The sequence below is a fragment of the Neocloeon triangulifer genome, unplaced genomic scaffold, assembly GCF_031216515.1.
Source record: "Neocloeon triangulifer isolate White Clay Creek 2 clone unplaced genomic scaffold, ASM3121651v1 ptg000009l, whole genome shotgun sequence".
In the NCBI taxonomy this organism is placed as follows: domain Eukaryota; kingdom Metazoa; phylum Arthropoda; class Insecta; order Ephemeroptera; family Baetidae; genus Neocloeon; species Neocloeon triangulifer.
This window is the reverse complement of record NW_026775551.1, coordinates 2,040,472-2,055,160: the sequence shown is the minus strand read 5'-3', so window position 1 is coordinate 2,055,160 and position 14,689 is coordinate 2,040,472. Positions and strand designations below refer to the sequence as shown.

The following is a 14,689-nucleotide window of genomic DNA, read 5'->3' as shown; positions in this document are numbered from 1 at the left end:
TTTCTTCACATTTCAAGGCAGTTAGAAGCTAAAAGTCGTATAATAGTGACTTAATTATTTTATTTGGATTTTTAATAGAAAAAACCACGGTATATTGACTTTTGATTTGATTTCAGTTTGTTTTTACGTAATAAAAACTATTAAAAACATAAATTTTATTATATTTAAATAAAAAATTGCTATTTCAAAGTCTTATTGACAAATATATTAATAATATAATTTTCTTTTTATCAATAAACTTTCTTTGAAATGTAATGTTTTGAATAAAAATTCAATCAATAAGAATATAATCAATTGTCACAATAAAAGACCAAAAAACACGGTTTTCTTGGGAGATATTCTAGTAATTTTCTATTTTATCTGCAGCCGCAATCAGTTAAATGGAAAGATTTATTTGTTTCAAGTTGTAATCAATGGATAATGTTTACAAAACACGGCAAATTGAGAAACAAGTTGGTTCATATTTTGCATATTTTCAAGCAAGTATAACGAGATGCCCTGCGTTTATACAATTAAGTAATTGGCTCTCGTCCAGCCAGCTTCTCCGCTCAGCTTTTTCTCTTCCTCTCCAACACTTGCCAGGGTCGAAACGAAAAAAAATGAAACAATCATGACTTGAAATCGTGATTGCACACGTAAAACACGAAAAAGTACAAAGCAAGCGAGTGTCCCCTCGAGAGGCGGATGCATTTGTAATGTGATTAATGAAGTGAACTGCGAGAGGGAAAACACAAAGAAAGGGAGGGCTCTGAAAATAGCAACCCCGCCCTGTATTTTCGGCCCCCGAGTGCAACCAACTCGCTCTGCGGTCTTTTCTTAATATGAAGACATAGAAAGTGATTTTCGTCGCGCTGTTTTCACTCGAATCGTCTCTCATCTCTATCTTATTTACTCTTATTTTGCAAGAGCTGCACTTCTTGTTCGATGGAGGAGTTAAAAGTTCGCGACCCGTCGCTGTCGCGTCTTGCAGCTCGAGGGTCACATTGCATTGTGCAAGCTTGCGTTACCTGCGGAATCTTTTTCTCCGTCGGAAAACCAAGCCTTTGGGCTGATGAAACGGCAAAAAATTAATTCATCTGCTCCGTGTCGGGCATTCAAGAGCATTAATTTTTCAATTCTGCAATGAATAAGCCACGAGACTTTCACGACGTACTTTTTGTATTGAATGAAATCAAAAGGATAAAGGATGCAGTTTAATTAGCGATATAGATTGAAAGTGCAAATCCTTGCTACATTTATTAGCGTTTTTGTATTAATATCAACTTTACCAATTTATATTCATCCAAAAGTTTGAGATTTCAAATCGTAAAGTTGCATGGTTTCTTAAAAACTTTCTTTTAACCGCTTTAAAGGAAGTTTTTCAGCCCAAGGCAGAAAAAGTTAATTTTTTTTTTAAATCACTTCTCATTGTTCATTGATTTTTATGTTCCAATCAATAAATTGCGCGTTAAGTTCATTTACAACGCCATTTAATTCATTGCCTTTGCAATAAAAATTTCAGTCAAGATTTTTTAAGTGGCGCACCAAAACGCCAGCCTGCGCCTCATACAGACCATTAAGATTTTACGATTTCCAGAGCGCTGCGAACTTGCAAATGACGTCAAAGCGTAGGAGTTTTAGTCGGATGATTTAGAAAATTCAAATAATTTATTATTCAACTCGTTCGCCGCGCCTGCCGGAGGTTATTTAATTTTGTTTACGTCCACTTCTTTCTCGCAAAAAAATTTGCACCTAAATTGCCTTTTTTACTTCAAAGCGTTATTATTTCACGCATTGTTTCTTTGACCTGCCAAAGTGTGAGAGAACTGTGCATAAGGACGAAAATATAATAGCAGGGAAAACAAAAGTGCGTAATGAGAGATCTCTTTATTTAATTTAAGTATACATTTCAAAGTCATTTGATATCATCGTCCTGCGAGCAGAAATGATGCTGCTGCTGAAAACACAGTTTTTCACGCTTTTTTTTGTAATAATTAAAAGTCACAAAAATATTTGCACGTTTTAATAATTTATTAAAAGGATTGAAAGCGGTAAAAATCTGAAAATTTCGTGAAAATAGATCTAATCACTCTTTTTGAACGTCTCATAAATAAAATGACCGCGCAATTTTTATCAATTAATATTTTTGCAGTGGCTCGCAGTTTTTGACACTTCAGCGTTTGCAGATATCAAAAGGCCGCAGCCTTTGATTGATTGCCTGATGATGTCTAAAAATATAATTTTTGAATTTCTAACAACAATATTAATATGGAATGAAATTATTTAAAGTAATAATAACAGTTGCATAAACGTAAATTATTTATTTATATTAAATCATATTAAGTGCGTTACTAGGTAGGCTTAAAAATAAACGGGTTTTCTATGAATTTGAATTACAGAATAAATTTAAATATAATTTAATTAATGTTAAACAATGAGACTTGTAATAAATTAAATTTAGAGTCAGACGAGTGCGGTGTAACTAAAGCAGAAAATCAGCCGCCCTCTGTTGAAGCGCATTTAGCCGAGCCCGCCTCTCAACAAACTGGCTCTTTAGCTTCGGAGCCGCTTGCAAATAAAGAACAATCAAATTGCGGAAGCTGTCAGAAGGCGGCAGTTTTTTTTTGCACGTCGATAATATTGGCAACGTTGGCGAGCGCGACGAATGATCACGCACACACGCGGCAGGTATATCGGCGTCCACTTAATTTGCCGATGCGTGTGTTGTGCTCGGAGTAAAAGCAGCGAGTGAATATGTGTAAATGCCATAACCGGCTCCGAAGGAGAACTCTCGGTGCCGTTTGTGTGCACCAAGGCCAAATAAAGGCTCGTCCTACTCACTCGCGGTCTCGGCGGCCCAGTCGGGCTCAGTCGGTTCAAATGCACGGGTTGCTATGCGCACTAAACACGCCCCGGCAGAAAGATATGTCCATATGTCATACCCGATCGGAGAGAGACTCGAAGAGGCAGATGGAAAAAATCTCATTGTATAAATAAATATATATGAATTCTCGCAGACGCACGAGAGAGAAAATCAAATCAAGGAGAGAGAGACACTCGCAGTTCTTGTCCTCTGAATTTACACAAATCGATCGGCATGTTATTGAGATTTATTGTGTCGAAAGTCGAAACGCATTCGTTAAAGGGTTAAGCACTTGGCCCTCAAGAATTGCAAAATCTGATTACAGCTTTAGGGTCAAAATACTTCTGAATTTACTGATATTATGCGATTAAATTTTTTATCTTTTCGGACGTAAAATATAACAAATTGTAATCTAAATAAATAAATTTAAACATTAAAATATTCGATATTTTTTCATTACACTTTAAAAATTAATAAGTAATTGTGATCTTTAATTTGAATATATTTATCTGATCGTCGCGTAGATTTTTTTGCAACTTCTCTCCGCTGATTATGTATGTATTAGTATTTAGAGATATAATTTACTTGTTGTGTAAGTGTAAAATTTAATGCAAAAAGTGATATTTAATTTATGTAACTGTGTCTCTTGAATAATTTGTTTGCCATTTACGTCTGCTTTAGAGAAAAAAACAATTTTTCACACCTCTTGACATATTAATGATTCCATTGCCCTAAACAAAAGCATTTATTTGATTTACGAGAAGTCATCTTTTTATTTATGTAAATTTAAAGTTTATTTAATGCGCCGTTCATCTTCCGCAAAGACTAGTCAAATTGGTTCATTTCTTTGTATTTTTTATACAGGACTCGGCTGCGATTTCCACGAATGCAGCACCTGCCCAAAATAAAAACTGCGTTCTAGCTATTTTAATTGTTCTTGTCCGTAAACACGCAGACGGAATTCTACACAAAAATGCGTAGTAAGTTTTGGATCGCGGCGAGAGGAAGGAAAAACACGATAATTGCTTTTAGTTTCCCATCGCCACGGCAGCTGCGGCCACCGCGCGCTCCATTGACGCCACGAAACGCTAAAAAAAATCTGGTGCCTAAAAAGCAGTACACGATTTTGTAAAAAAAAAGAGTTCGCAATGGGCGTTTTTCTTCTCTTCGGAATATAGAGAGACAGATCACGCGACAAAACATGCGAGCACTGAATAATGCAAGGTTGCTTTGGTTGCTGTGCGCGGAATTTGGAATGCATAATCTTATATTTCTCAAGAAGATCCCAAGATAACAATGCTGTTTTTAACCGGAGTTGACCTTTTTGTGTTGACGCCCGTAGATTTTTTTGCAAGCCTCCCAAATTTAATGTTTTTTTGACAATCATATAATCAGGTTAATAGAAAAAAATGTTTGGTTTGACATTGACAGAATCACTTAAAAAAAAAAACACTCTTCGCTACAAAAAATTGTAGTTTAAAAAATAAATATATTATGTTATTTAAATTACTGAATTAATTTGAAGGTAATTGCAGCTATTTGGATAAAAAACATAATTTTAAATTTGAAAAAATATATTCCTGATCAGTATTCACAAGTGATTGTCGTTTTTCCCTCCTTTAGTACATCCGCTTAGGTCCCTCTTTGTATTAATTTCATTCACAGATTCTGATTCGCATACAATTATATTAATAAAAAGCCGACCGGCTTCGAGTTCTGAGACAACTTGAAGAACGTGTGGTGTGCCTCAATCAGGCACTACACTAATCAATCGCAGACCAAACAGCGCAAATTATTTTTTTACATAAGGCGCTTGTCTCCTTCTAAAGGAGCCTTGGCTGACAACGAAACGCGCCGCGCACAATAATAATGCTAATAAAGCTGGCGAAAATTTCGCTGCTTTTTCGGCCCCACTCCGTGGAACTACGCAGTTAGCACCGCAGGAGAACGCCGCAGAATCGTCAAGTTCAACTTGCGAATCTCGTCCCGACAGCACCGTGAAATGATTGCAAGGCAACAATAAAAAAAATGTCACCGAATTTTTCCAGTATATTTTAACTGGGGCAATGGAAAGTAATGGTAATGTTGGCAATTTTCATTTTATTTATTTTTTTTTGTAAAGTGGTTTCAGCCGCGAGGCGCTGGAGGGGTTGCCGAGGAGAGGGATTGGAGGGGAGGAACTGCGCAGAGAAAATAAAGCGGTTTTTTAAGTTGACAATCATAAACCGGTTTTTACAAAACAATCGAAATAGATTTTCTGCAAGATTTGAGCTACTTTACATTGAATAATTATGAACTGAGAATAAAAATTAATGTTAAGAATGGTTCGATGAAAAAAATTATGTTATAAATGTAAAATTTCTCTGAAATGTACCGGAATTTCGCTGGAGTTCTCCAACAAACCGGTATAACCGATTCGTGGAATGAAACCGAAAGCGGAAGAGCCCCTCCGCGGACATCAAAGGCCATTGAGGAGTTCCGAAGCACGCACAGCAGGCTGTGATCGACGTCGCCAGTTGAGTCGGCATTCGGCACGTGTGTGTAGCAAAGCTGCTGTGATCTCAAGTGACCCGCGAGTCCCGCCCCCGGCTGCCACCCCCAAAATTTGCAGAAATGTCTGCGTCCCCCATCGCGAGACAGGCCACCCAGAGCCAGTCGATTCCGTCGAGACATGTCGTGATCAACGACGCCACCCAACTGCCCATAGACTACTCGTCCACCCCCGGAGGCACCCTCTACTCGACCACGCCTGGAGGTGAGCATTCCGCCGCCCCCGCGGGGGCCGCAGTGCAGGCCTCCGGACGATTGTTATTATTACGGATGGAGCTCTTTAAAGAGCAAGATGGAGGCGGTCATGTGACCAGGTCGGGCCATTTTCAGGGGATGCTTTCGTGTTTACAAACATAGAGGCCGACAAGGGTGGGGGATGAAAGGAAAATAATCCGACTCTAGAGCACCGAAGTTTTGATTCTCTTCTCCAGAAATTTGCATTTTATTAAATTATATTCTTGGCCAACCACGTGCCGGCGACGAGCTAGTTAAATTTTGTTATGTTTGTTTCAACGCGGCTGGCAGAAGCTGCTGGGAATTATTTTTATCTCCCCGAGATAGTATGGCAGTAGTGCGTGTTCACAAGAGATATAAACATATTTTCCCATGAAAAAGAACGTCGCAAATTATTATTTTTTATTTTTACCTCTGGTTAAAATTATTTTCATAATTAGCAAAAATATATTAAACAATCTTCAATTGAGTTTCGAGTGAAGAAAAAATTACTTAATGAAAATTGATCTTTATTTCATCATTACAAATAATATTATTATTTATTGCGTGTCACTTCTGATTTTGCAATAATTACGATGATCTGACGTTATTTTCTGAAAGGACGTTTCAACGTAGTAATCAGAGACGATCTGTTTTTTTTTTCTTTTGCAATTTATGCTAACAGTTTCAAGATGTAATGGGATATTGGTGAATGACAATTTAAATATTAATTTCTTTAAAATATTCTGTTGACAATTATTATTATTATTGGCTGTCAATTTTAGAATATATAATAAATATAAAAATGATGGAGCTTTTTCGTGGTGTCCGTTTTGGACTTATTGTTAAATGAAATTTATTTTTTTAAACGATAATTTTATTAAATTTTTACATTTTTATCATTTATTTTTATTAAGAACTAAATTTTTCAATGGCTTAATTTTTTTGTAAATATTTAAGATCAAAGATGATTCTTAAAATTAAATAAAACTTTTTCTTCACAATTGTTACGTTTCAAAGATTGAAATTAATAAAAAATATAAAGCAACAGTGACATCCATCAAATCTAAAAATTTTACTTTTTTTCTACACAATTGCATTTTGATAGTATGCCATTATTTGCCGAAAATGTCAAATGATGTTTTATAAATATAAATATGGTTCCCAACAATACAAGGGATAATTGACCTGGATTCTGGAACACATCATGAATCATGAGTCTTCCAAATTTAGAAAGATTTTTATTATTTTTCAATTCATTTTCTAAGTTAAAAATTAATAATCCCAATTATTTAAAATTTTTATTTTTATCACAATTTTATTAAAATCTTTGTTGCCATTGCAGGTACCAGGATTGTGTACGACAGAACGTTTTTGCTGCAAATGAGGAACTCGCCACTGGCAAAGACCCCACCAAGAAACCTCCCCAGCATTCCTGGCATCACAAGAGGTGCACCTGAGCAGGTTCTACCAAAGTCACCCGTGCGCAGTCTTGCCAAGAAAGGTGAAAACAAAATTAATTCAAGTTTTGGTCGGGTCACCTGAGAGGTTGATTGCCACACGTGATGGTCACGTGAATCAACTTCCCGTGACAAATTTCCCTCCTTTATTTTCCGAAACGCGGTGATTTTCCTGATGTGAATCACCCACGTCTGGCCAGAGTGACTAAACATAATTTTTTTTTCCAGTAGTCGCCGCTGGTGGTGACGAAGGCCCTGAGCAATTCCCGCTGGAAATCTAAGCTGCATTTTGTTGTTCAGCGAGGATCCGAGTCTTCAAATTGTGGCGGCGCAGCTTCATCAATTGATTTTCTCGACTCGGACCCGCCAATCTTGTATTTTGTAAGAAAATGAAGACACAACGGAACGCATCAAGAAAGCAACCTTTGTATTTACTCTCTGCTCAACCGATATTCCTTTGGACGTGCTAAAATATGGCACTTTAAAACTTGTCAGCAGTCAGCACCAACCAACGATTTTGCATATTACTACCCATCATACAGAAATACATGTTTGTCATGCTTGTACATAAAAAAAATATAAACGCAGTTGAAATTTCTGTCACACTGCTTTCCAAATCAACATGTTAAGAATTTTTGCCGGAGCAGATTAAATTTATATCTTTCAAAACTACAATTTTTTTGTAATTCGAAAGTCGCAAATGAAAAAAGGCTCCGAGACCTGCTGATTTATAATTGTTTTTGTTCCTACTTGTCAGCCAGCATCACTTGCGGTGCTCCATTTGAGAAGTGACTCATTTTTATTGAACACCACAAAATTTCAGTTAAGTTTGAATGTTGCAAAGAAGCATTATTTTGGTTTTTCGATTGATCCTGTTTTATTTTACATTTTGCAAAACAAAAAGAATTACTATTTGTACATGGATATTTGATTGATTTTGTCTTCCCGTGAGAACGTCTCTAAATAGCAATAAAAAGAACGGAGCGTGGAAATCTGTTTGGTTTAATTTTATCTCCTCTAAAATACTCAGTCCTTTTGCTGGTGAGGCGCACTGATAATTGATTTTGGCAAGGCATTAAACATACGTGAAATAAGCAACCCCATTGAGAAAGGACCATAACGATGTAGTCCGACATTAATCAGTTGGAATAAAAAAATAAAAACAAGATGAGACTGATAATTATTTTTAATTAATAATATTAAAATTATACTCAAGTCTCTTAATACTGTTATGTAACTTGATTTTAATAAGTTAATAAAATAATAGTCCTTGCTTTGAATTCAGAACCGCACGGCCTTGTACTGGAGAGTATATTTTGTCACAAGGTCTGTCCGTGTCTGGACCTGTCCGTGCCTTGGCGACTTCTGTGTCTGTTTACAAAAGAGTAGCCCACGTGACAACGTAATCGAGGCGCCGCCCCTCAATGTAACCTTTCGCTTTCAAACTTTCAGAGTTGACGAGAAGCATCTCGCTTGTGTGTTTTTAGTCCTTTCGTCTTGTGTTTTTCCGGAAATTTCGTCTTAATGGACGGTGAAAATGCTAAAAGCAACGGCGGCCTCCTGACGGAGGAAACGGCCCGACTCAGGCGCAGTTATATCGCGTAAGAATTGGCTCTAACAAAGTCGAGATTTGCAAGTTGTCATTGCTCACACATGGACCACTCATTTTTTTAGTTATATAATATATTTATCTCTTTAAAAACCAAGAAGTCTTCTTGTTAAAAACATCTGTACTTTCAGTATGATGTCTATGCGAGTTCTTAAAATGTTCACTTGCATTCGCATGAATTCATTGATTTCGTCTTTTTTTGCCTTCAAAGATCAAAATAAAGATCAATAATAATAATTATCACAAAATAATTTTGTACATATATTTCTGATTTTTTTTTAAAGAACTGCGCTGACTACGTAATCATATATGTTATGAAAGAATCTGGAAAGATAAAAACGCGTTTTTCTAAGTGAATTGATTCTCCATATCACAATTTTTCTTTCACTTTGAAAATTAAAGAATTTAATCTTACAACTGATACAATTCCACATTACACCACATTTTCTGCATTTACAAATTAAATTTGTATCTTACTATAATAAAAAATATATATGTGTAATTAATATTTTTCCTCTATTTTTAGAGAGTCCTGTCAACTGCACTACACCCAAAGCCCTCTGAAAATCATGAGCTCGGAGGGCGCTTATCTGATTGACTCGATGGGCACCAAGTACCTTGACTGTGCAACAAGATTGTCAAATGGTAGTAAAAAATGTCTTTTATTTTAATGAAAAATTAAACTAACATTTGTCCAAACAAAGTTGGGCACTGCCACCCTTGTGTTGTTGCTGCTGGTCGCTCGATGATGCAGACACTTGGTGCAATCCAGGACAACTTGCAGCACGAACAGTACGCCAAAAATCTGCTCAAAACTCTTCCATCAAACTTTGAAGTATGCCTATTTACAAATTCGGGGTAAGGAAAGATTGTGTTTTAAATTTTGACAAAAATTATATGAATCTTAAATTTTCAGAAGCGAAGCCAACGACTTGGCTGTCCAATTAGCAAGAAGCTACACGAGAAGAAAATCGGTGGCCATCATGGAAAATTCCTTTCACGGCTCTTCTGAAATGCTCACCAAGATTTGCCCAAAAACGTTTAGAATGCTGCCAGCTGGTTGGTTTGACATACACTCGAATTTTTAAGACTGATAAATTGTTAATTCATGAATTTTAATCAGGCAAACCAAGCTGGGTCACCGTCGTTCCACTGCCCGACACTTACCGAGGAAAGCACATGCATGACATTTACGCTGCTCAAAAATATTTCGAAGAGGCCAAAGTCGCAATTCAAAAGGGAATCATTGAAGGCGGAGAAGTAATAATGTTTGCACTATTTTTTATATGTTAAAATATATTTTAATATTCTTGAAGCTTGCCTGTTTTCTATCAGAGCCTGTGTTCATGGTTCAGGGAATGGTTATACCTCCGCCTGGTTACATTGCAAATATCTATAAGTAAGTGAATGGAGATAATTGGAAAGTTTAATATAATTGACTCCTTTTTTAGTTACATCAAAAGTCTGGGAGCACTTGTGATAGCAGATGAAATCCAACTTGGACTCGGACGATGTGGCCCCAAATTTTGGGGATTTCAAACTCAAGGCGCTGTGCCTGACATTGTCACTGTTGGAAAGGCAATAGGAAATGGGTACCCCTTATCAGTAGTAGTGACATCTCGGAAAATAGCGGAAGCATTGCCAAACTGGTCTAAGCAGGTATTTTCTTGGCCAAAGTTTTATTTTATTTTTTTACTTACTTGAATTTTAATAATAATATTTACAGTACCAATGCGAGTCAGTTGCCGTTGCAATAGCAAACTCGGTTCTGAAAGTTATAGAAGAAGAGCAATTGGTGCAAAGTGGCCTGCAAAGTATGGATTACCTTTTTGAAAAATTGACCCAATTCAAGGATAAACACTATTTTATTGGTTGGTTCTCAGTTTGTGTTTACTTCTTTTGTTGAATTTGATTTTTCCCAGGCGATGTTCGAAAAATTGGTCTTGTCGTAGGAGTAGACGTTGTTTGGAATAAAGAGTCTCGTAAACCAGATCCAACACTAGCGGAAAAAATATCATATAGGTATTTTATTTTCATTTTGCATTTATTTTTAAATGTTTAAACCCAAAATATTTCTTTAAAGGCTAAAGGAGAATAATGTAATCGTCGCAAACGAAGGATTCCACAATAATATTTTGACGTTCATGCCACCCTTCTGCATAACCACCCAGGACGTAGATATGCTTGTTGTCTGTATTGGCAGAATATTTGCCGAATTGCAAGTCGAGAACTCCTCTGCAATTTTAGATGAGCTGTACGGACCTCAACCTAGCACGTAATAAATTTTTCCTTTGCGCTAGAGTCAAATAGATCAGAATCTTTTAATTTTCAGAAGCAACATTTCCATGTTAAGCATGGGAATGCCATCGAGCAATTTCGTGATGGAGGAACCCTCGTCCCCAGATGGCCCAGATGACAGCTACGACTATGCTTACTCCGATGACGAGGCGCGAAAAGAAGCCGAGGCCTACGCAGATATGGACTAATCTTGGGCAGTGATTACAATTAGCATTTAAACTCGCGCGGGCTTCAGGGTTTTTGACTTCTAGTAATTTATTCATGACTTTAACACTTAAAGTAAATAATAACATTCTTGCTCATTCTTTAAGTGTATCATACACGTTACAATCAATGTAATTTATAGAAACATATGAGATTATGTGTTGATCTCATTCTTCAGAACACACGGACAGTGGTGAGACAGATAATTATTATTATCTAGCTGTGAACCAAGAGTCTAGCATTTTACTAGCATGCACATTTAAAATTTAAAGTACAAACTTTTAATGCATGTTATGATTATGTGTATTTTGTGAGAGAAAAAAGGGGAGAATTTCAGTCGTTGATTTAAAAATCACAAAGTTACCAATCTAACGTAACCTGAAAGTGTACTTTACAAATAATATGAAATTGATCTTACTTGATAAATGTATCGGTTTTAAAATTTGACTGTTGTTTTAAGTGTCATATTTTTATAGAGCTGTTAACTGAATATTTTATAAATAAAAGTCATGACAGAAAAAATGAAATTATTTTTAACAGCCTCACTTAATTACTTGACATTTATCACATTCAAGATTAACACAATGTTAACACGGGCGACTGATAAATATTTAATAATTATGAAACGCGTTCAGTCGCTGTCATCATCGTGGCTCCTTGTCAGCGGCTGTCTGCACTCCTCATCAGACCCGTACACCACCTCTTCATCACTGTCGTTTATCATTGAGAAAGCAGGGTTGTCTTTCGTGATTGTTGAATCTGTCAAATGTAAAATGTAAAATAATTTGGAATTTTTTTTAAAAATTATCACCAAAAACGGTGTTTTCGGATGGCGCGTAGACATAAGCCATGGTGTAGAGATAAAAGTTGAGGAGGCCGTAAAAGGACATGAACTCGGCAGAGTTTTTGTAAGTTGTTGATAGTTCGGCGACAAAATTGTCCTCCAAAATTCCAAAGCCAAAGCGGAGAACGGTTATTGTAATACTCAAGCTCAGCACAATCAGCATCAGCAGGGTTAGGAATTTCAGCCGCATGTCTTAAAAATTAAATAGGCATTAATGGCTCTGAATGACTCAAAATAATTCAAGTATATACCAAAAAATGGCATCGCTCTTAGATCCGTGTAGGCTCTCAAAATTAAGTACAGCAGATAGAACAAGTAGAATCCTCCGACAATAAAGAAAAACACTTTGAAATTCTGGAAGAATAAATTATTATTTAGTACTCTTCAATTAATTTTAATTTTTATTTCAACTTACAGAGAAATTATCAGTGTCTATTTTGTAGCTATAGGTCGGGTCTCGTAACTCGTTGAACTTTTGCAAAATTCCCATTACCAACGCCGATAACCAGAGCATGCCAACAATCAGAAGTTTTGGCAGGTAGAAAGTGAGGAAGTGTCTCTCGTTCTAATTTTAAATGGAATTAAAAAATCGTCATTGTCAAATTTAAATCAAGTACTTGTCTCAGGCCATGATAGATGCACAGCCAGAAAAGCAATAAGGCACAAAGAAAAGTCGCCTGGAAAATAGCATCTAACGATCCAGGTATGGACGAGTTGAATAAGAAGGTCATGGGGAAAATTGGATCTGTATAACAAATTTAAAATAAATAGTTTAATATTACGAGTTGAAATTTTATTACCATTATATAACAGAAGAAGGGGCAACAAAACCGACATCCACTTTTGCTCGATTGACCAGTCATAAACCGTGTACTTTCGAAGAGCGTGGGCAAACCAGCACTGTAATATTTGATTTAATCAAAAAATTTGTAAATCAATTTATCTTACCGCAACTGCAAATGTCATTAGCAGAAAAATTATTCGAAACCATATTTCCAACTGCGTAAAATCTGGGTTGTATGTTTTGAACTGTAAAAATTTTTAAATTTAGGTAATGTGTTCAGCGTGTGTATAATTATTGGATAAATTACATGAAAGAAAACCTCCTTAATATTATATCTCTGGTGGAAGCTCTCAAGCCCGTTAAAATGGACAGTCAAAATGTAGTGGGTGTAGTCGAGGAAGCCAAGGTGCAAAACGATAAAGTCGCCGCACTCTTCCCTCTGGCAATGGACGTGTCTCGTTCTGAAATTAAACTCAGCAAAGAGCGGAATTTTGTTTAAAAATTATTCACCTGTTGTGCGCTTGGTCCTCTCTCAGGACAATTAGGGGTTTGTGATCGGCAGTGACGCCTTCGATGGATACGCTCATGTGGAAACTCTTATCATAAGTTTCGTCTGGAAGTTTAATTTATAATTAAATAAAAACAACTTTTGAGATGTGAAAATTCAGTCACCGTCTTTATTCGCCGTTGTCATCTTGGCAATGACCCACAACTGCTGGCAATATGTGGTCAGGGCGGGAGTGCGCATCACAAAAGGCCCATGGCTGATGTCGCTATTATTGACTTTGGGCAGTAATTGGCTCGACCGCTGGACGCTCGTGTGGGTTATCGGTGGGCCTATAATTAAAAACGAACTTTTTATTGAACTATTTTTTAACAATTCTTGCATTTTTTGACTGCGCTTAAAAAAGCAATCAATCTTAATTTGGGCGCTTCTCCGCTCCTCAATAAAACCCACAGAGCTAGGCTTATTGTTAAGCGCGCGAGCCATGCCGGTTGCCTAGCTACGCATGCTTCAGGGGCTCGATCGTAAAACGCGCCCGTCGAGCGTAAATTTTTAAAGACCATACATAGGTGGTGCCGGTTGGGCAAAAGTAGAGGTGATTGGCGAACTGCGCTTACCAGCAATTCCAATGAAGACGCCGAGACCAAAGATTGCGAAAAACGCCACAAAGACCATGACAAATTCTCTCTTGTGCATTGTGTAGAGGCGCATCTGCACAGATCTGAAATTGATTGTATCCACATTATATGATCCATGATCCAATTAATAGTAAAATAACTGACTGGAGTAAAAAAATATTATATAACGAAAAATAAATAAAATATCGGACACAAAATAATATTTTCTTTTCTTTCGATTATGGACAAAAACAAAAATAATTAATTACCAGATTTTTAAATGACTAATCTTAATAAATAAGCATGCAAGTTGTTTTCCCTTTTTTTCGAAAACAAAAGAAAAGTCTCTTCACCTCTCGCAGCGGTCATGGTGGTAAGCAGGGGCGATATATTTGTTGAACTCGCTGAACAGGTCGCTGAACTGCGACAGGGCGTTGCGTATCCTGAGACACAGCCCCGCCGTGGGCATGTGGTAGGCATAGCCGAGGTTGGCCTCTGGCCGTATTCCGGCCATTTTTATTCCTCAAGCATGCAGCCGACTGTGCACCCGCTGGAAGTTTTACGAGTGGTGATGTTGGCTGGCCGCACAAGAGAGGGTGGGCGCCTGCGCTACTAGGCAACCTGCGGCGCACACCACTTTCTGATTAGCTGCGCGCTGGGGGAGGAATATTGATTGTAGCTCTGCTTACACCCCTGCGTCACGTGGCTTAAATCGGATACGGTTACAAGTTGTGAGATTGCCAGCTTATGAAATTAACGATTA

General features: G+C 37.1%; 3 protein-coding genes across 4 annotated transcripts; 2 read left to right on the top strand and 1 right to left on the bottom strand.

Annotated features, from left to right (window-relative positions):
• The first annotated feature begins 5,287 nt into the window (after window positions 1-5,287).
• Window positions 5,288-8,057, top strand: LOC132195129 (eukaryotic translation initiation factor 4E-binding protein 1). 2 transcript variants are annotated; one of them, XM_059616911.1, is made up of 3 exons: window positions 5,288-5,597; window positions 6,951-7,109; window positions 7,297-8,057. In XM_059616911.1, the coding sequence occupies exons 1-3, from the start codon at window positions 5,456-5,458 to the stop codon at window positions 7,344-7,346; spliced, it is 351 nt and encodes a 116-aa protein (XP_059472894.1). In that variant the 5' UTR covers window positions 5,288-5,455; the 3' UTR covers window positions 7,347-8,057. The 2 variants fall into 2 exon arrangements, with proteins under 2 accessions (XP_059472894.1, XP_059472893.1); XM_059616910.1 differs by having other exon boundaries at window positions 5,290-5,597; window positions 7,294-8,057.
• Window positions 8,058-8,486: 429 nt separating this feature from the next.
• Window positions 8,487-11,951, top strand: LOC132195162 (5-phosphohydroxy-L-lysine phospho-lyase-like). Its single transcript, XM_059616973.1, has 11 exons — window positions 8,487-8,666; window positions 9,201-9,319; window positions 9,379-9,532; window positions 9,591-9,733; window positions 9,798-9,934; window positions 9,991-10,073; window positions 10,126-10,333; window positions 10,401-10,545; window positions 10,597-10,696; window positions 10,758-10,949; window positions 11,007-11,951. Exons 1-11 carry the CDS (start codon window positions 8,590-8,592, stop codon window positions 11,158-11,160), a joined length of 1,512 nt encoding a protein of 503 aa, XP_059472956.1. The 5' UTR covers window positions 8,487-8,589; the 3' UTR covers window positions 11,161-11,951.
• Window positions 11,190-14,514, bottom strand: LOC132195161 (transmembrane protein 181). Its single transcript, XM_059616972.1, has 12 exons — window positions 14,280-14,514; window positions 13,927-14,030; window positions 13,477-13,641; window positions 13,315-13,417; window positions 13,112-13,265; window positions 12,969-13,049; window positions 12,821-12,920; window positions 12,638-12,765; window positions 12,436-12,585; window positions 12,272-12,374; window positions 11,988-12,212; window positions 11,190-11,935 (listed from the first exon to the last, which is right to left on the bottom strand). The coding sequence occupies exons 1-12, from the start codon at window positions 14,438-14,440 to the stop codon at window positions 11,808-11,810; spliced, it is 1,602 nt and encodes a 533-aa protein (XP_059472955.1). The 5' UTR covers window positions 14,441-14,514; the 3' UTR covers window positions 11,190-11,807.
• Between the last annotated feature and the right edge of the window lie 175 nt (window positions 14,515-14,689).